This window comes from Marmota monax, unplaced genomic scaffold (assembly GCF_021218885.2).
Source record: "Marmota monax isolate L192 unplaced genomic scaffold, Marmota_monax_Labrador192_F-V1.1 WCK01_AAM20220418_F8-fsc00397, whole genome shotgun sequence".
Taxonomy (NCBI): Eukaryota; Metazoa; Chordata; class Mammalia; order Rodentia; family Sciuridae; genus Marmota; species Marmota monax.
This window is the reverse complement of record NW_026692162.1, coordinates 189,405-212,791: the sequence shown is the minus strand read 5'-3', so window position 1 is coordinate 212,791 and position 23,387 is coordinate 189,405. Positions and strand designations below refer to the sequence as shown.

The 23,387-nt window shown below is 55.7% G+C and overlaps 2 protein-coding genes across 4 annotated transcripts in view; one reads left to right on the top strand and one right to left on the bottom strand.

Moving 5' to 3' along the window:
* Slc5a10 (solute carrier family 5 member 10) overlaps positions 1-23,387 on the bottom strand; it is a 65,598-nt gene that overhangs the window by 18,000 nt on the left and 24,211 nt on the right. For both annotated transcript variants that reach the window (XM_046420644.2, XM_046420652.1), the window contains one exon: positions 22,377-22,512. In XM_046420644.2, the coding sequence (XP_046276600.1) occupies positions 22,377-22,512 (136 nt within the window). The remainder of the gene's footprint in view (positions 1-22,376; positions 22,513-23,387) is intronic.
* The window catches only part of Fam83g (family with sequence similarity 83 member G), a 31,467-nt gene that overhangs the window by 2,321 nt on the left and 5,759 nt on the right, over positions 1-23,387 (top strand). For both annotated transcript variants that reach the window (XM_046420630.1, XM_058572161.1), the window contains exons 3-5: positions 12,146-12,313; positions 19,755-19,879; positions 20,546-21,815. In XM_046420630.1, the coding sequence (XP_046276586.1) occupies positions 12,146-12,313; positions 19,755-19,879; positions 20,546-21,815 (1,563 nt within the window). The remainder of the gene's footprint in view (positions 1-12,145; positions 12,314-19,754; positions 19,880-20,545; positions 21,816-23,387) is intronic.

Below are 23,387 nucleotides of genomic sequence, written 5' to 3'. Positions count from 1 at the left end.
GACCCTTTCACTGTTTCAGTCCCAGGGTGGGGTGGCGGCTAATTGCACAACATAAGAATGCTAGTTTGGGGGACCATTCTGGCTGATGGGGACACCCGAGGGAGGTTTTAGGCAAAGAAACCAGAAGTGGGTCAGGAGGGGATGAGGTGGCCCTGGCTGAAGTTTCCAGAAAGGTGGAGATGCTGCCCTCAGTTAGCCATGTCGGGGAACCTGGCTCCCAGCCTGCCTGCTCCCCCGCGCCCCTATTGGCTGACCAGACCAGGCAGCTTTGAGGCTTCAGGTTTCTAGTTTGTAAAATGGGGTGGTTTGGACAAAAGCTGCTCTCTGGCTATTGTGGATAGGAGTGAGGAAGGAGTTGGAGGAAGGGGGCGGAGGGGGGCGGAGGAAGGGACCTGCAGACCTGCAGGCTGAATAATCCATCCCACACCTACCAAGGTGTAGGCAGGTGCTGACGTTAGTGCCCTCCCCACTCAGAGGACTTACTGTCAACCCTTGACTTAGCCCCTACCCTCATTTTTAAAATGGGAGACTGAGGCCCTGCTAGATGCCAGGGTTTCCTTCCTCAGTGCCATCTCCCTGAGTGCATCCCTATCCCAACCTCAGGAAGGAGGCAGATCGCACTTCCCAGTTGTGGCATGGCAACAGCCACAGGCTCTGATCTCCCACAGACAGAATGATAGACGGCTCTACCCAGTGATGGGGCCAGATAAGGTGTGCCCAGGGCCAGGCTGGGCACTCAGGGTTTCCCTTGCTGACCCGGGTCTCTAAGTCCCTAGCTGAGATCCCCACCCCCACCATGTGGGTCCTATAGCTTCATTTACATGCCACAGAACTCCTAGGAGGTTATGGGTGTCATCAGCCCAGAAGACACTGACCTCCCGTGTGAGGCCCAGTCTCCTGTGAGGCACTATAATGGGTGATTTCCCTCAGCTCCCAACAGGTAGGCATTGCCCTGTGCTATCAGAACCCTCTGTCACACAATAAGCAGAACTCATGGTCCCACAGGAGGGAGACCAAGCCCCATTTCTCAAAAATGGGGCATCACAGCATGGGGGGGGCAGGGATGACTCTATTTTTTGATCCGGGCTCCCACTTTCTGGCCTTTCGTGCTCCCCGGTCACATCCGTTCTGGATGTGTGACCAAAACTGTGTGGGCTTGGATGTTGACAATAGCTACTGCTGATGGAGTGGAAGGCGCTTCGTAATCTCAGGCAGCATTACCTACATGTAGAAGCTGAGGCCAGACTGGTTAGTTTCTTCCTAAGGTCACCTAGCTAGTTCTTGGGTGGAGGGTGGGGACCCGGCCTGTGTCGTGCTCAAACTACAAGACCTAACTCTTGTGCCTGGTGCCTGGGCAACAGTAGCAGGACGGAGTGACAGGCGGGGCCTGGGAGGGGCCCCTGATCTAGGCAACCTGCAATCCCCCATCTCCCCTGCCCTGCTTGTTGCCTGCCTCTCAGTCTCACAGGGGCAGGGCCAGGACGCTGTGGATGCTGACTGGGCGCTTTGCCTGCCCGCCAGCGGCCTGCAGGAGCTCTCCCTGCCTTATCTGTCTCTATGAATCACCTCTTGTCCCCTCGCCCCCGCCTTCTCTTCTCACCTAGTACCAGTGCAGAGAATACTCTCAGTCCCCTGGGCCTGGGGCAGGGATTTCACTAGCCACTACCTGGGTCCCTTCTCAGGGATTCTTCCGGGCTGTGGCTGCTGGTGGTGAGTCAGGACAGCCCCAGCCTGCCACCTCCTCTCTTACCTTGCCTGACATCAGCACCCAGGCAGACCCCAGGGCAGGGAAGTGACACAGCAGGCACTCAGCCCATACCAACTTGGCTGCCAGGGAGTGGCTGAGTCTCCATCAGGACTACGCCCATTGGATCCCCTTTCCCAAAACTCTCGTGTGGGACTAGTGGGTGATAGTTTCAGGATCCAGGAGAGCCAGGGTAAGGCCCCTGCTATGCTTCGTCCTGGCTGTGGGACCTGGGACAAGCCCTGGCTTCTCTTGGGGCTCCAGTCATCCTGTCTGTAAAATGGGTACAGGCCTCGAAGACTGTTAGGGTCCCTTCGGCTCTGACACCCTGCTGTCCTGTGATTCTGGACTTCTTCGGAACAAGGGATGGGTGGGTCCTGCCTCTGACCCCTTAGCGGTTTGGCCCTGAGTTGGCAGCGTACGCTCTTTGAGGGGCCCTCCGGTCTCAGTGGGTTCTGACTCCAAGGTGGAAGGTCACCTGCCTGCCCTTCCCCCAGCCTCTCTGAGCCCGTGATTTATCTGGGGGAAAAACCTGCTGTGGGGTTCCAACTGCATACCAGAGGCTGGGCCTGTAGAATCACGCCTGGGAGGGACGAGTCCCAGCCTCCCTAGCGGCTGCACTTCGGCCTCAGAGAGGGGTGAGGCTGAGCTGGAGAGGGGTGACTTCAACCAGAAGTGAGTCTAGATGTTCTAGCAAGTCACTCTTTCAGCACATGCTGAGTACCCCCACCTTCCTGTGAACATGGGGGTGAGCCTCTAGCAGGATCCCTTTACCAGTCCCCAACAACCCAGGGGAACAAATCACATGGTCTCCTTTTTACAGTTGAAGAAACTGAGAGAGGAAATGCCAGAGGTAAGACCCAGACTGGAACCCAGATCTCTGCTTGCCAGACCAGGGCTAGCGAATGGAGACCCAGAGATGTTAAGTTTCTTGCCCAAGGCCACACAGCCGGCAGGAAGTTGAGCCCAGGTTTCATGATGCCTGATTAACCCCAGATCTTTTCTGTCAGGTCCCCGCCTTTACATGCTGAAGTTCTGGCCTACAGCTTGGCTCCAGGAGAATAAGAGCAGCTTAATGAGGCATTTATTAAATGCCAACTATATGCCAGGTGCTGAGAGGGCACTTTATTGACACTATGTAATCCTGGCCACAACTCCATACAGGGTGTTGTCTCCATTGTCCAGAGGAGGACACCAAGACTTGGTGGGGCTCAGAGAAGGCGAATAACTTGCCCCAGGCCACAGAGCTGAGAACTGGAGGAGTTGGGCCCAGAACCCAGGTCTGCAGGTTCCGAGAAGCCCCCCCTTTCCCTGGGGGAAGCGGCGAGGGCTGTTCCTTCTGAGCCCTGCCCCTTAATGGGAGCGTCAGGGCCTCATTTCCAGTCCCCAGCTTGACTCAGGACAGTAAAGGCATTTTCACAAGGGCTCCTTGGCACTCAGACACTGGGCTGACGAGGGAGGGGACAGGAGTCTGACCACACTGGGCCCAGTAATGGGGAGCCATGGTAGTGCTGGTCCCAGTGGCCTGGGACCAGGAGGGAGGGCTCTAATCACATCTATTGCTGGGCAGTAGTCACGCACCATATAACAACATTTTGGTCAACCATAGCCGCCTGTATACGTGGCCTGGTGATTTCACAGCTGCCTTATTTTGTGTGAACATGCTGCTCTATGACGTTGACGCAGTGAAATCTAATGCATTTCTCAGAAAGTATCCCCTTCACGAAGCCACGCACAACTATATTAGGACAGCACCCGACACAAAGAGAGGGGCACTGGGGATGGAGGTGGCCTGAGGGGGCAGCAGCAGCTAGCCTGGGCTCGCAGCACAACAGGGCCGGGAACCTGCCTCCTGTCTGCTCTATCGGCTCCCAGCCTGGGGCCCTCACCTGTTAGGGTGGGGAACCATCTGATATCATAATCCCAGGTGTTGGCTCCTGTCTTCTCCAAAGGCTCCCTACCCCATGGCGCTTGCATCTTAATTGAGAGTTGAGAGTCAAGAGCGGCCCTGCCAGGAAAAGAACCTTTGGACTTGGGCATATGAGTGCCTCTGCTGTCATGCAGGTGGTAGCACACCTGCCGCTGTCCTCCCTCTCACCACCCCGAGAGTTGGGGACGGTTCTCATATCGCAGATAAGGAAACTGAGGCTCAGAGTGGGCCACAGCCTTTTCAAGGTCACACCAGGGTCTTTGTTGTGTGGGGACCTGTAATTGGGTTCCCTGGAGTTGCTTGCTGGTCTCCCTGGTTCTGGAGGCTACCCTGAAGCTGAGGGTCTCACCCCTGTGGCCAGCAGAGGGACTGGTTCTCCCCAAAGACTGCCTGTCCCGCTTAGCCACTCCTATGCTGCACAGCCCTGGGTCTCAGTTTCTTCATTTATAGAATGGGGATTGTTTAAAGCGGGGAGACGTGAGTACCTGGAAGTACCACGTACAGTAACCTAATAAGTCCTGGTGAGATTTAAATGGAACAAAAGTGGCTCTGGAAAGCACTCAGTGGGCTGTCTGGCTGGGGAGCTTCCGGGGCCAAATTCTCACCCCTCTTTGGGAGAACTTGGGGTGGAGAGGTGGGGAGCCCCCCCTGTCCTGAGCAGAGTTCAAGCAGGATCTCGGTAGGGTGCAGCAGATAGGACATAGGCATCTGGTGGCCCTGTAGCCTTTACCCTGTCCCGTATGATCTTGGGCAGGTCCTCTCCAGGGCTTCCTGAGGAACAAGGCCGCTCAATGACCCCAGTGCCTGTCACTCTTAAGTCCTGCGGAAGCGGAGGCTTTCAAGTCTTTCCAATCTGTGATTCTGAGATTTCCGTTTTGATTTTCACTGCTTACCGTGAATGCTCTGTCTGAGCAGGTCTTGCACTTACAGGCCCTGGAAGCCCTGAGAATTCTGAGGCCCCACATGGCCGGCGGGAAGAGGGAGAGATCTTGCCCTCTTGCCTCATCCACAGGGCTCAGCCGGTGTCACCTGACAGTCTCTCCTCAGGCTCTGCTGGCCCCTTGTCTCCGCATCATTCCTGAGCCCTGGGGAGGCGGCTGATGTCTCTCTGGGGGAAGTGAGAATAAGCGCCACCGCATCACTGGGTTAGGCTGGGCTCTGGTCAGAGGGCTTTGGGTGTGACCAGCATGTGCCTCCTGACGGATTGCTGCAGCCGTTTGGCACTCAGGAGTCCCCAGCCTCCTTTAATTGGCCTTAATGAGGCTTCTTCCATCTACCAGTCAAAGTGGAGAATGTTTCACATGTCAGATGGGAAAGGGAACAGGGAGGCCATCCAACCCACCTCCCCATGTTAGCAAGAAAGGAAAATGAGACATAGAGGGGGCGGGGAGTGATCTGTTGGACGGGGCTAGGCGTCCAGGGGCATTGACCATCCGGACAGTGCTGATGGCAGGCAGGTTGGAGGAACCCAGGGTGTGCTCTGGGAGGTGGTGGGTGGAGTCAGGGCTGGGAATGGGCATGAGATTCCCTTCCCTGGGAGAAGAGCCTGGGAGCCGAGTAGGAACTGTGCAGCCTGGGAGAGTGACTCCCCCCCGTCCGTCCGTCCGTCCGTCAATCACCATTTCCCTGGATTTCCAGAAGAGGAACGTGCGGGCGGGTTGAGAGTCAGTTGGTGGGCCCAGTTATCCTGGACAGTGGGTGGCTTGGATCACACTCCCTCTACCCTGGGAGCAAGAGTCCCAAAACCAGTCCTCTGTTAGTGACAGGCCTTCAGAGGATAGGATGGGAAAACTGGTTTGGAGGGTGCCAGCACCACCCAGGGGATCCCAGGAGGCCTCCCTAACACCCTGAGAACCTCACTGATCCTGCCTGAATGAGGGGCGGGGGAGCAGGGTGAGAACTCTCAGTGGGAACTGAGACAGACGTCTGGCCCAGCCCTGCTGCTGGAGGAGAGGGTTTAGGGCAGAAGAGTAGCTCTGATCTTTCTGAGCCCATTCCACAGCCCTGGGAAGGGAGGGCAGCAAGATGACCCACCCAAGCACACTAAGCACAGTTGCAATCTCTTGGGCCCTCAGTTTCCCATCTAACCAGGGAGCGGTCATTGCAGCACGGGGTCTCCTTGGGCTGAATTCTTGTGGCTTTTGTGCATCTGAGAAAGTTTTTATTTCATCTTTGGTTTTGAAAGATGTTGTCCCTGGCCACAGAATCCCAGGTGGACCTTTTTCTCCAGTTAAGTACGTTGAAGATGTTGTTCCTTGTCTGCGGCTTGCCTTGATTCCAGCGAGACGTCTGCTTGTCTCGGGTCCTTCCTATGTAGTGGTCTTCTTTTCTTCTGGTTTTTTAAAATTATTCTCCATTCTGATTTTTTTAATGTCTTGGGTTATGATGTGTTTGGTGGTTTTCTTCCTGTCTTTTCTGCTTGGAAGTCATTGAACGTCCTGGACTTGTGAATTTAGTTTTTATCAAAGGGAGAAATGTTTTGGTCATTATTTAAAAAAAAAAATTTTTTTTTTTGTTGGTCTCCCACCCTAACCCCTGCAGCCTTCTGAAACTCCAGCATCTGACAGCTTAAAATTAACCCACAGTGCATTGATGCGCTGATCATGTTTCTTTAGTCCCTATCTCTCTTTATGTCATGTTGGGTATTTTCTATTGATATGTCTTCATGTTCACTAATCTTTTCTCCTATAGTGTCTAATCTATTAATTCCACCCAGTGCAATTTTTTTTAAGATAGAGAGGAGAGAGAGAGAGAGAGAGAGAGAGAGAGAGAGAGAGAGAATTTGTTAATATCTATTTTTCAGTTTTCGGTGGATCTTATTTTTATGTGGTACCAAGGATCGAACCCAGCGCCCCGCGCATGCCAGGCAAGTGCACTACCGCTTGAGCTACATCCCCAGCCCTCCAGTGCAATTTTCATTTTTTTTTTCCTGGTATTGAGGATTGAACCTAAGGGTGCTCTACCACTGAGCTGCACCCCCAGCACCCCCTTTAAGGTTTTTTTTTTTTTTTTTTTTTCAATTTTGACATGGTATCACCTAGTTATTCAGGCTGGATCCTCATACCTCAGGCTTCTGAGTGGCTGGGATTACAGGCATGCTCCACTGTGCTCCAGCCTAGTTTTGGTCTTAAACATTCTTTTTCAGCTCTTGAGATTCAACTTGTTAGCTTTAGCTTTTTTTTTTTTTTTTTTTTAAATCTTCCGTGTCTTTACTTTTTGAACATATGGAATATACTTACATATCTTTGCCTGCTGGTTCTAATATCTGTGTCAGGGTTTGGTTTATTTTGATTATTATTATTTTTTTATGTGAGTCTTGTTTTTCCATTCTTTTGCTTATCAAGCAATTTTCAAGTGAATACCAGACATGATCGGTTTTATGTTGTGGGCTGCTGGTGTTTATTTATTCCTTTTAAATATTTTGATGCTTTGTTCTGGGATGCAGTTAAGTTTCTTAGACACCTGAAGGGGACCCTCCACAGATCTCTGGAGTTCACTTTGTACAGTTTTCTCCCCTCTACTACGCTGTCCTAAAAATCCCAGCTGCCACCCTCTGAGCAAATCCTGTCTTCTCAGCTCAGGGAGACCACTGGTCTCCCCCGGGGGAAGCCACCTGGAGATAGCTGGTGTGTTTTCGGGGCTCTCCTTGTTGGGTTCTCCCTGGGATCCCTGTACCACGCTGCCTGATGGCTCTGGCTTCATAGTTCTGCCTGATTTTTTTTTTATTGCTAAAGCAGGAGGGTAAAATCAGTCTCTGTTGTTCTGTCATGGCTGGGAGTGGAAGTTGTATCTCAGGTCTTGATGGCCATTTCCCCAGCCTTTAAGACTGGGTGACAGTGTTGTCATTCCCATTAGCAGCTGCAACTACGTATCAGTCCCTGTTTCCTGGGCTTCTAGCTGGCCTGGAGAGAAGCAGGAGACAGGGTGGGGGGGGTGTGATAATCCCTGGCCTGTGCACCCCTCAGGGTTCTGTGGTTCTGGTTGTTGGGAGGAGGAGGGGCTGAGTGGAGCTGCTGCTTGGCCCATCCATCCATATGCACTTCCTCACCCCGGTGTCCTTGTGCATGGGGATTGTTACTGTCCCCTTGAGAACTAAGGCACTTGCCTGATGTTACAGCTTCTCAGGAGGAGCTAGGATGGGAGTCAGGTGGTCCCGAGGCCATCCATCATCAGAGCAGATAATTGCAAACCCAGACTCTGTCCCATCTCCTGCACTTCCCAGGTGGGGAAAGTGACTTGTCTGCAGTTGTGCACTGAGTTGAGACCCCTCCAGGGCTCCAGGCTCTGGGGAGGACTGGGATGTGTCTCTCGCCTTCCCCTCTGGAGCACTTTGCCTTCTCAGGAGTCTTCAAGGCCTGGGAGGGTAAGGCAGGTGGGGCTGTTCCAGAGGGCTTGCCATGTACAGGAAATTCTCTTTCTTGACTCCTATCTCAGGTTCCAGGCCTTGGGGAGACTCCATCGCTGTGTATCTCCAGAAATGCATCAGTGATCCGAGCTCAAGCCAGACAGGCTGGAGTGAAGATGGGGGAGCCAGGCAGGAGGAGCACTTGGGTTGGGTTTCGAAGGATGGATGGGAATTGTCCCGATTGAGACAAAATCGGCAAGTGGCCCACAAGGAGACAGCCTGTATGGAGTGCCAGTGGCTTGAGGCAGGACAACTTGGAGAGAGGGACCGGTGGGGTCAGAGCCCCCCAGGAGAGGTGCTGCTGCAGCCGCTGGGCTCATGCACCCGTGGTTTCCAGCTGTTTCTGACCAGCCAGTCTCACCCTGCTCTCCTTGGACGGGTGCTTTCGAGGAGACCTGTTCCACCCACTCTGTAGAGTGGAGTCTGTGGTCAAAGGGAGGCTAGAAAACAGTTGTTGTGGGTGCCGGGAGTCATAGACTGGTGTCGGCACCTGGTGGGGCCTTTGGGGGTGCAGGGAGGTGGGGTGGCCACTGGCACTTCCTGTCACAGGCCCATGGGTGTGGCGAGATGTGCCAGCCAAGCCTAGACAGGCTGTGCTGGGCCGTGGGCAGGGCACAAGGGCATAGAAAGGTGGGGTCCTTCAAAGACATCAGAGAGGAACATCCTGGGCATCTTGTCTTAACCCTCTGTTCTACCGATGAGGAAACTGAGGCCTAGGGAGGGGGCTGCTCATTCACTGCCCCAACCAGAGCACCAGCGCTGGGCCTGCTGTCCCTTTTGCGGGGTGCTCCGTCTGGGGTTGTGGAAGGTGACTGGTGCTCTCCTCTGCAGGGAGGGTATTCAGACTGGTTAGAACTTAGGGGTGAGCCAGGCCCACGCTCCCATTAGGCAGGTGGGGAAACCGAGGGACCAGGAGGGGCTGTGGCTTGTGCCCTGATTACTGCAGTCACTCGTGTGGGCCGAGGAGCCACTGAGTCTCCTTCTCACTTGATCAAAGCTTTCTGAGACCTGCCTCAGGCCATGCCCAATGTTGGGCTCTGCCCTTGATGAGCTCTGTGTCACAAGTGAGCTGGGCCATCCAAACAGATCATTAGGCAGGGGAATGAATGCCACCATCCCTCGGTTTCCTCATCTGCAAAACCGAGAAAAGAACTGCTGCTTGTGGTGTGTTTGTGAAGACCAAAGGAGCCAGTTGCAGTTCTCAAGGTCAGTTGGTAAACCTTCAAGCCAGGCGAGGGCTGGGGACTGGCAGAGGGTGGGAACCCAGGGCCTCAGTTGCTGACTCTGGTCCCAGCTTTCCCATCTATAAAATGGGAAGGCATGATATGTCTCAGGGACCTCTAGGAAACCTTGGTGGCCTGACCAGGGACAGGTCAAGCTGAGAGGGTTGCTGGGAGCACCAGACACCCTGTCCCTATTCTAGCAACATCCCAGAGCCCAGGGAGCCATGTGGCTGGCTGGCCCTGTCACCACCATCAGCTAGCACCTGTTACAAGCCCTCCTTTGACCACTAGGCACATAGCCTAATGCTACCCTGGGGAGAGCCAGCCCCAAGCCATGGACCTGTGGGGGGTCCCCGTTGAGGGGCAGGCCCCAACAGAGCCAGCCTCCAGCACATGCACCCTGAAGCAGGTACGTTCTTGGCTAAGGACAGCTTGGGGGAACTGCACGTGGCACAGGTCCTGTTGGGGCATGTCCCCCCCCACCCAAGCCCAGGGCTAGTACCCATTCGCCAAGGTGCGCAGGGCCTGGAACCTGCCCTGACCGATCTAGGGGTGGGAGGGGGCTGGTGTGCCTCCGGGGAGAGGCGTATTGGCTGTGCCCCATCAGGCCCCTTTCCAGGGCAGCACGTGAGGCCATTTGCCTGCCCAGGAGCGGCTCATTCAAGGGTGTCGTGGGGCTGCAGCAGCAGGCCCCACGTCCTTGCTGCCGTCCTGCCCCCACCTCAGGGTATCATTACCCTCAGCTGGTGGTAAAATCCAAGGTCATCAGAGCCACTCAGCAGACATGATGTCTCCTCTGCCCTCTTATCTACCTCCTCCCAAGCAATCTCTGTCTTTTCTTGAATGCCTCCTGGGTTGGGGAGCTCACTCCCTCTCAAGATACCTGCTCAGCCCTGGGCAGCTCTGGGGGCAGAAAGCACTTCCTCACCTGGTGCTCCCACCTGCCTCCCTCTGGCTTGTACCTGCCAGTCCTGGCCTCTGCGTTGACTGTACCCAAACAGCCCTTCAGACTCGGAGACGGTGACTCTTGAGTCTGTTCCTTAGAGGGTGGGGAGAGGACAGCCTCTGCATCCAGGGAGGACTGACAGGTCCTGCACCCTCACTCTCTGTGCTTTAGCAGAGAGCACCACAGGGACCATGTGTCCAAGGGAAGAGGCCTGAGACCAGCCCTGGCCCGGCTTGGGGTTGGTTCAGGTTCTGCCCTGACTTTCTCTGTGACCTCTAGCAAGTCTGTTGGCCTCACGGAGCCTCAGTTTATCCAGCTGCGTGTGGGATCTCACTGCTAGGGTGCTTGCTGGTGCTGGAGGAGCAGGAGGATTGCCTGTGGCCTGGAAGGTGCAGGAAGGGTCATCAAGTAGGTATCCCTGAGGCTCTCTTCTGTGTCAGGGTCCTTCACACATGTGGCTGTATCTGAGCACGCTCAGTTCTCCTGAGAGATGGAGCCTGTTACATTGATGAGAAAACTGGATGCCCAGAGGGGTTAAGGGTCTTGCTCAGGGTCACACAGCAAGATCATAGCAGGGTAGGCATGGAACCCTTCTCTGTGCAGGAGTTCGGGCTTTGGTGCCAGATGAGCCATGGGTGTAGCAGGGGCCTGAGGCCCAGGAGGAGCCCAGATGGGCCTGCAGGGGCCAGCCTGGTGAGCTCACTGTGGGTGTGCAGGCACGTCCCTGGCAGGCTCCAGGCTGCCTCCCATCACCTGCATGTATAGATCCTAGTGAAGGGAGACCTCCAGGTCACTCTTATGGCAGGGGTAGGGTGAGTTTGGCTCCCCAGCAGGCCTGGATGAGTTCCAGCTTGACTCCCCAGCTTGCTGTGTGGCCTAGGGCACGTTCCTAGCCTCTCTGTGTAAGATTCTGGGCAGTTCTCAGACTCAGGATAGTGGGGCCATCCTGGAAGGGTGGGAGGAACAGGCAGCCTAGAGAGCTGGACACCTGTGTGATTCAACAGTGACAGGCACAGGCTCTGGTCTGGCTGTTGGCCCATGCTGCCAAGTGGCCAGGGAGGAAGTGAGGCTCCACGGCCAGCCCTGTCCCCACGTCCGCTCTGTCCTGTGCCTTTACTCACCTGACCTCCTGCCCAGGCTGGGGAAACTGAGGCCACCCATTGGCCTTGGACAGGCCGAAGATCGGTAGATGCACTACCCGTGGTGGGGACAGATGTTGTCTGGGGACAAGAACGATTCCATGCTGGTCTGATCTCTGTTCAGACCAGACAGGAGTTGGTGGCAGGGGAGGCCTGTCAAAGTCTGCCCCAGCTCAGGGACACGGGGACCCCCAGGCGAGGGCCGCCCCAGCTGCTGCCCTCCTCCCCAGCTGTCTGGTTCATCTCAGTGTCACCAGATATTGGGAAGAGGCAGGGCCTAGCAGGTCCTGACCTGGGCATGTGACCAGCACTGAACCAACACAGAGTCCCTGGGCTGAGCCCCTAGTCTCTCTGGGTCCTCCTGAGTGCTGGTCCGAGCATGTGCCAGGGGTAAAGAAGGAGGTGCCCTGGGGGCCACTGGGGCACGCACAGACCGACGCTTCCCACTCCTCTCTCAGCGCTCCTCACTGTGGGTCAGGTGAGCCATTTTCTGTGGTCTCATTGTTCAGAAAGGGCAGTGCATTGGAATGGCTCTGTTTCCTGCTGTCCCCATGGAGTCCAGCCCAAGGCCCCAGTGAGAATCTCTGTGTTCCGAGTATCCCATCTCGGCCCAGATCACTGTCCAGTCCTGTTCCTGCGGCTGCTGGGCCGGGGGCCAGCATGTGCCTCCGCAAGACGGGGGTGATCTGCCGAGGCCCCATCTACACTGCTGGGTTCTTTGGCAGACCCGGTCTCTCTCTCTCTGTCTCTGCTCCCAGGTGATAGCTGTGGTCATGGACATGTTTACCGATGTGGACATCTTCAAAGACCTGCTGGATGCTGGCTTCAAGAGGAAGGTGGCTGTGTACATCATCCTGGATGAGAGCAACGTCAAGTACTTCCTGCACATGTGTGAGCGGGCCCGCATGCACCTGGGACACCTCAAGGTGAGCTGGCTCTCCACTTGCCCAGGTGGCTGGAGGATGAGGATCATTCAGCCAACAAACACTTGGACACCTTCCTATTGCGGAGGAGTCCAGTAGGTGCACGCTGAGTTCAAGCACCTAGAGCCTGTGGCCCAAAGCAGTCACATAGCTTGAATGGCCAAGGGACAAGATAGTACCTCCAACAGGCAAACACCGATTAAGTGCCTACCCAGCAGCTGCTGATGCTCGCATCAGGAACCCTATCACATTAATATTTCACTGCAGCCTGTGCCACATTTGTAACCTTAGGCAGCCTATGGCTCTATCTAGAGAGCTCGGACAACAGGGAGCTCGCTCTTAGGCTAAATGCAAGTCTGTCTCAGTCCAAGGTCAGAGTTGAAATGGATTTGAGGTGCATGAGCACAGTAGAACAGATGTTGGGTTGGGAGAGATGATGGAACAGAGGTGGAGAAGAGAGGACCCCCCCACAGAATCGGGAGGTGGGGCCCAGGTTCTCAGCATTGCTTAGCTGTGTGTCCTTGAGCTAGTTGCTTCCCCCTTCTGGGCTCCTGGTTCAGCAGAAGGGCAGATGAGATGGTGTGGCTGGGCTCTTCTACTCAGGTACCCTGGCATTTGCCTCCTTTCTGGGGGGGGGGGGGTAAAGGAGAGTCCTTCTTCCATCCAACCAATGCTTGACACCTACTGTATGCAGAACGTTTCTCTGAGTACAGATCAGCATGCCTAGAAACAGTTAATGCTTCTGTAGCATTCGATGTGTGTCAGGCCCCAGATGGAGCACTTCTTTTGTGTTAGCTTATTTAATCCCCCTGATAACCCAGTGGGATTGGTCTGTGTTGTTCCCATTTGGCACATGAGGAAACACTCCTGTGCCTAGGTGCCACTGCTGCTAAGCTAGAGATCAGGGGCTAGGGGGGCTAGCCCCAGGCTCATACCAACCTCTGAGGGTCCCACCTCTCAGAGCTTCAGGCCTGTGATTGGAGCACAGATAGATGCAGGAGGGTGGGCCGCGCTGGGGTGGTTACCCAGGAGCCGGGCACCAGGCTTGTAATTTGCCGGCAATTGTCAAAGCCCCCCACCCCCACCCCAAGCCGAGTTCTTTCAAGTGGGTGTGAGTTCTCGGCTTCGAGTCTCTAATTTCAGGAATATTTTTCATGTGGTCTCTCTGGTAGGTTGACCCTCAGCCCCACGCCTGCCCGCTGTGTAATTAGTGCCGTGATTCCACTCTGGTGGCATATAGCTCATGCCAGAGTCACAGTGTGGAAAAAGAGAGTTTGGGAATTGGACCGCAGAGGTTCCAGCCCTGTGGGCAGCACGTGCCTGGCCAGCCCTTCCTGCACCCAGGAAGAGACCCTGGCAGAGCCACATGCCCACATGCACCTGCCACATGCCCAGTGATTGCTTCACACCCATCGTCACTCAGCCCGCTCATCCCTGGTGTGAGAGGCAGGTACAGCTGTGGCTGCCAAATGGGACCCTGATGCAGAATTGGCCACTGGGGAGGCTTGGGGCCCTGCCCTGTGCTCCGAGGCTCCTTCCCGGCTGAGAAGCCCTCACCGCCCCTGTGCTGAACTCTCTGGAAGTGAGCAGTGAGGGTGGCTGTGATGTCACGGGAGTCTGGAGTGCTTGAGCTACAAGGGGTCAGTGGCCATCTGGACAGGGCTCCCACAGATGAGGAAACTGAGGGAGGCCAAAGACATTCCGCCAAAGTGGGCTGACCCAAAAGCCAGTAGAGAGAAATCGACTCTGGCAAGGAGAGTAGAGAAACACCCGGTGCACACATGGTCTCCCGACCACCGTGTGTGGCTCTAGTCTCTGGGCCTCCAGTGCCTCACGGCTGTGACAGTGCCTCCCAGGGTTACTTGAGGATGGAACTGAAGGATGGTGGTTGTTCAGGCACTTTGAGAGTTGAAAACAGTAATGCATCTGTTGGCAATAACAATAAATTACAAACCCTGGGCCCTGGGCTTGGGTGTGAAGCCATCCCCGCCTCATGTACCACAGGCCTGTCAGCGGGCCCCCTGACCACTCAGGGCAGGGGAGGGGCAGCTCACACAGCTGTTCCTGGGCTTCTCCCCCTGTCCCACTCACCATTTGGCTGTCTCCCTCTCTGGGAAGGCGGCAGGGTTTACAGGGTGGACCTATCCAGGAGCCACACACCTTCATGAGAAAGTGTGAGCCTGGCTTCCTCATTCTCACCTCTAAGCTGCCCCCTCTGCAGCCCTGGGCATGTGGCCAGAGGCTCCTGTGGGCCCAGCCCTGGCCAGGTGTCACCTTGTTGAGGTCCTGCCTGCCCAGCTTCCTCCCTGCCCGCCGGCTGGCTGGGCCCAGACCTGTCTCGGGACACTTCCTTTGCCGGTAATCCCTGGGCCCGCCCTCAGCCACTGGCTGCCCTGGCCCAGCTCTGCACCGACCTGCCCTGAGTTCTGTGAGGCCCAGAGTGCAGGTTGTGCCTGGGGTGGGGGTCATATTAGTGACTATAGGGTATTGGAGGGACAATAAGGGCCATGTCTGAGCCTTACTTTCCTGTCTTTGGGGACAGGCAGGATCCTTCCGATCAGACCCCAGCTGTGGTCTGAGTGCTAAGAGGCTTCCATTTCCATCTGTCTTGAGATTCACCCTCACTTCCTTCCTTCCTCCTGAGCTATGAGCTTGTACCAGTACATTCTGGGAATGGCCACCATGAATGCTCAGACTGACCCGCTCCTGGTCTCCCGAGTGTGAGCGATACGTAAAGCCCCTACCCAGACATCCCGAGCACCCCAGCCTGCTGCTAGGGGGATGATCCTTCCATATTTCAAATGGAGAACAGGCCTTGGGAAGAAGACCCAGCCCGTCACCCAGCTTCTTTGCCTCTTCTAGGGTCACAAGACCAGACCAGAGACTAGGCCCCATTTAGGGGTGCTCTTGGGTGCGGAGGGGTGCCCCAGAGCCAATGGGAGTCATATTGGGCCTTGAGGCTCATGGCCTACACAGACTGGGTACTTTGCTTTGTGCAGCCAAACAGGAAAAACCAGCAGCCACTGGGGCGAAGGCTGGACCCATTTCTACTTAACAAAGAAATGTCAGCCGGATGACCGTGGGAAGGCACACGTGAGGACGCCAGGCTCAGCTGTAGTTCAGGTCCCTCACTGGACAGGCCTGCCTGCCTCTCCTGAGCTGGAGGAGGGGTGGGGGAGGCCCTAAGATGCATCCCAGTCAGTGTGGAAAGCAGGGCACGGAGCCCGATGTGGGAGATGGGCTGGGACCCCCTGCTCCCTTCCCTCTTGGGTACATCTGCACTTTGCTTTCTCTGGCTTTGCTTTTGCACTTTGCTTTTCTCCAGGTCTGGATCTGTGTTGGATCCAGGGTATAGGGAGGGGTCTTAAATAGGAGGTGAAGGGGTGGGGGTCTGCCCTGCTGAGGGCAATGTCCAGAGACATAGTTTACTGTCACAAATCATTTGGCATCTAGGGGTAGAGGCCAAGGATGTTGTTAGTGCCCAGACCTTTCCCCTGAGAATTTCCTCACCTACATCAGTTGTGCTGAGGCTGAGCAGCCCTGGTCTAGAAGACCCAGGTGCCCCTCAGATAAGGGCTTGGAGCTAAACTGGCTCAGCCCTGTCCCATCCCTTCCATCCCCTGTCCCATGAAGATGGTTCATAAAAGACTTCCCGTAGCCACATTATAGAGTGAAACCTGTTCCTTAGTGGAGACATGCGGGCTCCCCTGTCACATTGGATTCTGTCCTCTAACTTCTGCACACTTGTTCCCTGTTCTCAGCCCAGGCCTGGTCGGGGCACATCTGTAGGCCTCCACTCCTCCTCTGACCCAGGATGCCACAGGCCTCTTGCAGAGGACAGACAGCTGAAGACCTGTCCTCAATCCTCTAGTCTGGGCTGAACCCCACCCACTGGGAGACTGTGGGAAAGTCATTTCCTCTTCCTGAGTCCACCTGGCCAGCTGCCATTCCAGATGTTTTCTGGTACCCTTTGTAAGTCACCCACTGCACTGTACAGTTACAGCCTTTGTGCCACCTGGAGCTCCTGGGTCCCTCGGTGAGAGCCAGACACTTTCCAGGACCCCCGCACTTGGCTTTGCAGAGGAGAAAACAGGTGTGGAGAGGCCTTGTTGGTAGCAGGACTGGCTCCCGCATCTGACCAGAGCTCAAGAGTGCCCAGACCCACCCTGCACTAGGGGTCTGGCCTCAGTTGGGTCACATGGTCTTATGAGCATAGGTGGCCTGGTGGTAGTTTCAGGGTAATGGGCTGCAATTTGCCCCCATATGCACTTGGGGAAGAAGCTGCCTTCTGAGAGCAGATGAAGAGCTGTCTGACTGTCTTCCATTCCCTTGCCCTGCTCTGACTTGCCCTTGACCTTCTGAGGTTCCAGAGGCTCCAAGGATGTACCCAGGACACCCACTTGGGCCAGCCTGCCTGTCTTTCCATGCATCTGCCCATCCTATTCTGGGGGTATCCCGGAACCTCGGAGACAATGCAGCTTTGTGGAATCATCCGCCTCTGCTCACGCGAGCCCAGACACATGAGACGTTACTTCATCCAGGACAGGCCTCATGGGGTGGGGCCCACCCAGGAACAGGCTGGGGACAGCCCATGAGGCAGAGGATGGAGGGCCCTGCTGCAAGCCCCCACCTGCTGCTGAGCCCTAGAGTTAGATGAGCCTTTAAGTTTAGGGCCAACCCATCAGGGTGCAGACAGGGAAACTAAAGACCAGAGAGGGCCAACAGCTTGCTTAGAGTCACACAGTGGGTCAGCAGCACAAGGTCTGCCTTATGTGGTAGTTGAGTCACTCCTAAGATGTAAGCGGTGACTTTCCGAGCTTCTCATCAGGACAAAGTTTTGCAGGGAGGAGTGGCACTGGTGAGAGGGGTGTAGAGGCTGGTGGCTGAGGACAGGTGTATGGCCCCAGCACACACCACTGGGCGTGGAAACCACGGGCGGCTGCAGAGCTGGGCTGTGGTTGGGCCCAGGTGACAGGAGAAGGCCTCTAAGTTCTTTATTCTGACCTCTCATCCCCAAGTGTGCTCTTGTGTTGGGTACAAAGTCACGAGTGCTAATTGTCCTGGGTCGTGGCCAGCTGTGCAGACAGGCAGCCTGCGGGGCGGGGGCCTAGAGAGCCTTCCCTGGGAACAGAGGCTTATCTGCCTTCTGGGTTGGGCCCAACAGCAAGACGATTGTTCACCCCACGGCTGGGTGAGCATTGCGTGAGGACCCACCCAGGGGCCCATTCCTGTCATATCCTCTGTGGATAAGCTTGGGGCTGCCCCAGCCAGAGGTGGGTGGGACACAGAAAGGAGCCCTGGAGCAGGGGACAGTGGTGGATGGTCCTCTCCCTCTTTCAGGTCCGCCTCCCTCGCCTGTAACAGCCCCCCCCTTCTCTACCTGCTGTCTCCACACTCGTCTCTTACATTCTCTCCTCTAGAAGAGCCAGAACGGTTCTTGACATTTAGATTTTGCTCTAAATCCTTCCATGGCTCCCTACTGCCCCTAGTGAAGGCTCTTAAGCAGGTGTAGGGTCTTTCCTCAGCTTCAGGCTCAGCCTGCCCTGCAGGCTCCCTCACCCACCATTCCTCCCTGAGGTACTCCTTTGAGCCAGGCCTTTGGAAGTCCCTCTGCCTGGAATGCTTCACCCTTCTCCCACCCTGACCCATGCTGTCTCTCCTGGGAGCCTCCCCCAGGTCACTCCCGGGGTTCCTCATCCTGAGGGTTCCTGATTGTTGCCGTGTTTACTCATCTGCTTCCCCCATAGCAGGATCCTTGCCACTGTCATCTCTGTCCACCCCTGGGGGCCTTAGCAGGGGGTCAATGAACAATTGAACCTGTGGGCAGTTAATAAGCTTGGCCTTGGAGTGGATAAGGGGACAGGTAGATAAGTCACAGCTCAGTCTGACGAAGAATGTGTCACACTGCCTGATGCCCCAAGCTGGTCGAGAGCGAGACTCCTATTGTAGGAGGTGTTCAGTCAGACCAGTCAGGATGCTCTTGAGGTGTCAGGATCCCTGAAACCTGTGTTAAAACTAAATTCCCTGACCAGGTGTGGTGGTGCACATCTTTAAACCCAGCTCCTCAAGTGACTGAGGCAGGAGGATCTCACGTTCCAGGCCAGCAACTGACGAGCACTATCTCAAAGCAAAAGTAAAGGAAAAAAAAAAAAAAAAGCAAAGGGCTTAGGCTGTAGCTCCAAGGTCGGGTGTCCCTGGGTGTGATCCGTGAATGAATAAACCAGCCACACCAAGAACCCCAAGCCTCATCACAGGCCTCCTGAAACAGACTCTGGGGACCCCTGGAGGCCTTCATGCTAGTGCAATGCCCTGGTGAGGCTCGGACCCTATGGCCCCAGGTCCCCTGTCCACCTGAGGCTCACTTCTGAAAGTCCCTGGCTATCCCTAGATGCCTGGGTCTCAGCCAGGCTCACTGTGCACTTCCTGGGTCCACATGTGCAGCACTGGCTGGAGGGACCTCTGACGGTTCCAGAGACTGCTCTCTGGGAAAAGAGACCCCTTACATGGCCAGGGACCAGAGAACAACCAGCAGCTATTTATCCAGCTCTGCTTCTCATGCCTGGGAGAGTCCTCTCCCCTCTCTGGGTCTCCTTTCCCCTCCTGTGGTCCGAGAGCCTTTCTGACCTGCTTCTGAGCCCAGCCCTGCAAGCTTGGTGAAGAATTGAATCTGACTGTTTATTGAACCTGTCTGGGGTGCCAGGAGGTGCCCTGGGAATGGGGAAGTAGGAGAGTTTGCTGAGTCCTGCCCTCAGGAGCAGAACTCAGCAGGGACAGGCATGGCCGGTCACTCATCCGGAGGGACCATGGAGTTGTTAGAGTGGAAGACCCAGATTCCTCAGGGCCATTCATCCCCCTTCCTGCCCCTCACTCTCCTCCCTCATCTCTCATTTGCATAGCCACTGCTGTCCATGGGACCTTTCCAAAATATCACCCTCCCATTTGATACTGTATGACATAGCTGGACACGGTGACGCACGCCTGTAATCTCAGCTACAAGGTCGGGTGAGGCAGGAGGAGCCCAAGTTTGAGGCCAGCCTCAGCAACTTAGCAAGACCCTCAGCAACTTATGAAACCTGTCTAAAAATAATAATAATAATTTTTCAAAAATGCTCCAATGGCTTCTGCCCACTACGGTGGCATTTCGCAAACAGGCCTGGCCACTTAATTTCTGTCCTGTTTAGTGCTGTTCTGTGACACTGGGGGCCAAAGCCCAAGACCATCCTGGCTCAGACCCTTCATCACCAGTGTTGGGTCCTCTGTGTCCCCCCTTTACCTGGACCCTGCAGTCTCGGACACACCAGCCCTTTCCCCATATCTCACGATCTCTTCTTTATCCTTGTCCCCTGCAAAGCCCTCCCTGAGTCCTGGGCAGTCTCCTCTCTACCCAGCCCTGGGATCTCAGTGTGATGGTTGACTGATTCTGCCTCTCTGTCCCCCAACACAGAATCTTAGGGTATGCAGCACTGGGGGAACTGAGTTCTTCACACGATCAGCCACCAAGTTCAAGGGCGCCCTGGCCCAGAAGTTCATGTTCGTGGATGGAGACCGGGCTGTGTGCGGCTCCTACAGGTGATTTCTCCATGGCCGCTGTGAGGAGTTGGAGCCTTTGGTTCCCAGCTGGTTTCTGCCCTTAATCCGGACACCCTGGTTATTCCGGTTCATTGGTCCTAAAACTGCTAAGGTGTATGCAGAGCTGGGCACACCTGGCTGCCTATGTCTGGGGGCGGGCAAGGAGGCTTTTGTCCGAGGAGACGGTTGTTCCAGCCTAAAGTGTTAAACCTGCCTGGAGGTGAGGTGGGGGCCAAGCTGCCCCCTCCCAAGCCCACAGGATGGTCGTTCTGAGTGTCATCAGTAGGGACAGGTGCAACCTTAGGTACCATTAGATGGTGTAGCAGGGCAGGGGCTGCCTACAGTCACTCCAGGGTTGGTGGTAGCTAAGACCCGTGATGGCACTAGCCACCGGGTCCTACTGGACATGAGCGTCTCAATGAATCCAGTAGCAGCCGGGACTCAGTTTTGACTCCACAGCTGTGCCCTGCCCTCTGTGCCCCACAGGCCATTTCTCAGTCCCAGAACCCTGCAGCCACCATCTGGTGAACACCAGCCAGGGGATACACAGTGGACTCTTTGGATGTCCGTTGCAGCAGGGATCAGGAAGGCTCACTAGAATAGGGTTCTTGGGCCGGAGGGAAGTCCCTGTCCCTGACCAGAGCTGCCTCTGCCTCTGTGTTACAGTTTCACGTGGTCAGCTGCCAGGACAGACCGGAACGTGATCTCCGTGCTGTCTGGCCAGGTGGTGGAGATGTTTGACCGGCAGTTCCAGGAGCTGTATCTCATGTCTCAGAGTGTCAACCTCAAGGACATCCCCATGGAGAAGGAGCCGGAGCCAGAACCCATCGTACTACCGTCTGTAGTCCCCCTGGTATCCACGGACACCGTGGCCAAGAAGCTTGTCAACCCCAAGTATGCGCTGGTCAAGGCCAAGAGCGCCGATGAGATTGCCAAGACCTCCTCCGAGAAAGAGGAGACGAAGCGACCTCCAGGGCTGCAGGGCCCCATGCTGGCTGAGCGGCCAGGGGATTTCCCTGAGTTGCTGCCACCTGTCCATCCGGGACTGCTCAACCTGGAGAAGGCCAATATGTTTGAATACCTGCCCACATGGGTAGAGCCGGACCCGGAGCCTGGCAGTGACATCCTGGGCTACATCAACATTATAGACCCCAATATCTGGAACCCCCAGCCCAGTCAGATGAACCGCATCAAGATCCGTGACACATCCCATGCCAGTACCCAGCACCAGCTGTGGAAACAGAGCCAGGAACGACGCCCCTCCCCAGAGCCCTGCACACCCCCAGGGCCCAGTGACCCCCACGATGGGGTCCCAGCTGAGAATGGCCTTCCCCGGGGAGACCCCGAGCCTCAGCTCCCTGTGCCGAAGCCCCGGACAGTCCCCGTGGCAGACCTGCTTGCCCAGGGTGGCAGTGACGTGGACTGGGCTCTGGAGACCCCAAAAGAGGAGACACCTCCTAATGGGACAGACCTCAGGCTACCCAGGACGGTGGACCCAAGCCATCCCCCACTCCAGCGGCAGCTGTCTGTGACCCAGGATGACCCTGATGGCATTGGGTCAGTGTTCCCCAATGGGCTGGATTGTGGGGAAGAAGAGGAAGACGATGATGACTACGTGACTCTCAGTGACCAGGACAGCCTCTCAGGCAGCTCCGGCCATGGCCCTGGACTCCGGCGGCCCTCTGTGGCCTCTTCCATGTCAGATGAATACTTCGAGGTGAGGGAGCGCTCAGTCCCTCTTCGAAGGCGCCACTCAGAGCAGATGGCCAATGGACCAGCCCAACCACCCCGCCGGCAGCTGAGCGTACCCCACATAACCCGAGGGACTTTTGGTGGACCCCTGGGCAGCTCCCCATGGGCACATGGTCGGGGGAGAGAAGAGGCAGGTGCATCAAGGAAGATGCAGGCCCAGCGCTCTTCAGACAAGGCGGCACAGGTGGGTTGGGGTCCCTTGTCCCAGGACTCAAAGGAGTCCCCCCTGCAAGTGACCTGAGAGCCACCATCCCTCGGGCTACTATGTTTCAGACTTGGAAGGCTGTCCTTGTTATAGACGGAAAAACTGCTGAATGGGCTGGGGTGGGAACCACCCAGAGCCAATTGGCAGGCTATTTCTATGCTGGGGACTGTTGGTCTCAGGGTCCTGACAAAGCAACCTTGGGAAATGCACATGTCCACAGCCAGAGGTCCACACACTTGGAGTTGTAGTATCTTTCTGCTGCCTGTCAGGTGGGTAGTTAAGTCCCCTAGTTTGAAGACAAGGGAATGGCAGAGCACAGAGTATAAAGGTCACACAACCATACGTGGTCCTCATCTGGACCTTGTGCTAAGTCATATCTGTGTCCATCCCTTTATGGCCCTGGGGACCACTCCCCGCCTCCTTCCATCTGGGCAATAGCTCACGTCCCTCCTTTGCCTTTCCTTCTAATTGCCTCTGTAGGATGAAGCCTCAGAACCCCGAGTGCCCTGCAGCCCTGGCTCAGCACCAGAGCCTTCCTACCTGGGAATAGTGCACGGCTGATCATGCCTGGCATGATCATCAGGCCCATGGGCAGCATCTTGAGATAGCTGGCAAGGATGGAGCCCGCCTTGGCGTGGTTCAGGTTGCGGGCAGATAGAGATCGCTGCACGATGACCTGGGGGCATGAGCAAGAGGGAGTGAATCCCAGCCCTGGGGGGGGTTTCCTGTGTTAGGGTCTCTCCCAGTGGGCCTCAGAGAGTGGCATGAGACAGGATGCCATCCCATTGGTCCCAGACCTGCCCTAGATAACCACGCAGCGCTGTCACTACCAGCATCCCCCACTGGAACTCACCCTGGTTGGCCACATATCTCCTTGTCCCCAGGAACTCCATCTTCCCATTTGTACAATAGGGAAGCTTGTGGTTCCTGCCTGCTCACCACCTCTGGCAATTGTCAGAGCTGGAGAAGACTGTGGCCTAATGGCATAAGGGTCACAGCCCACCACCCTTATCCCCTGGACCCTCATGAGAGTGGCTGGCCATTCATGCGTGTACCAGGAGCAGACATTTGTGCCAATAGTATGTGCCACAGGCAGAGGTTAGGTATGCCAAGACCTGGGATTTAGGAAGCTTGCAGTTCCCTCCTGGAGAGTCTCAGAATCTGCCTGTGATAACCAGCTCCTTTGGGGGCCTTAAGCAAATTTTTTCCCCCCTTTTTCTCTGTAGGGCTAGGGATGGGACCCAGAGCCTCAAACATTGCTAGGCAAGTGCTGTACTACTGAGCTATACCCCCAACCACGTAGACAAAGCCTAATAAGCCTCAGTTTCCAGATCTGCAGGATGGGAGAAGGAGGGAATCCTAATTCAGACTGATGAATCCCTCCTAGCTCCAACATTATGTTTTTACTTATTAAAAAAAAAAAAAAAAAAGTCCAGTCATGGTGGTACATGCCTGTAACTCCACCGACTCTGGAGGCTGAGGCAGGAGGATTGTAAACTTAAGGCCAGCCTGGACACCTTGCAAGACCCTGTCTCAAAAAAAAAAATAAGA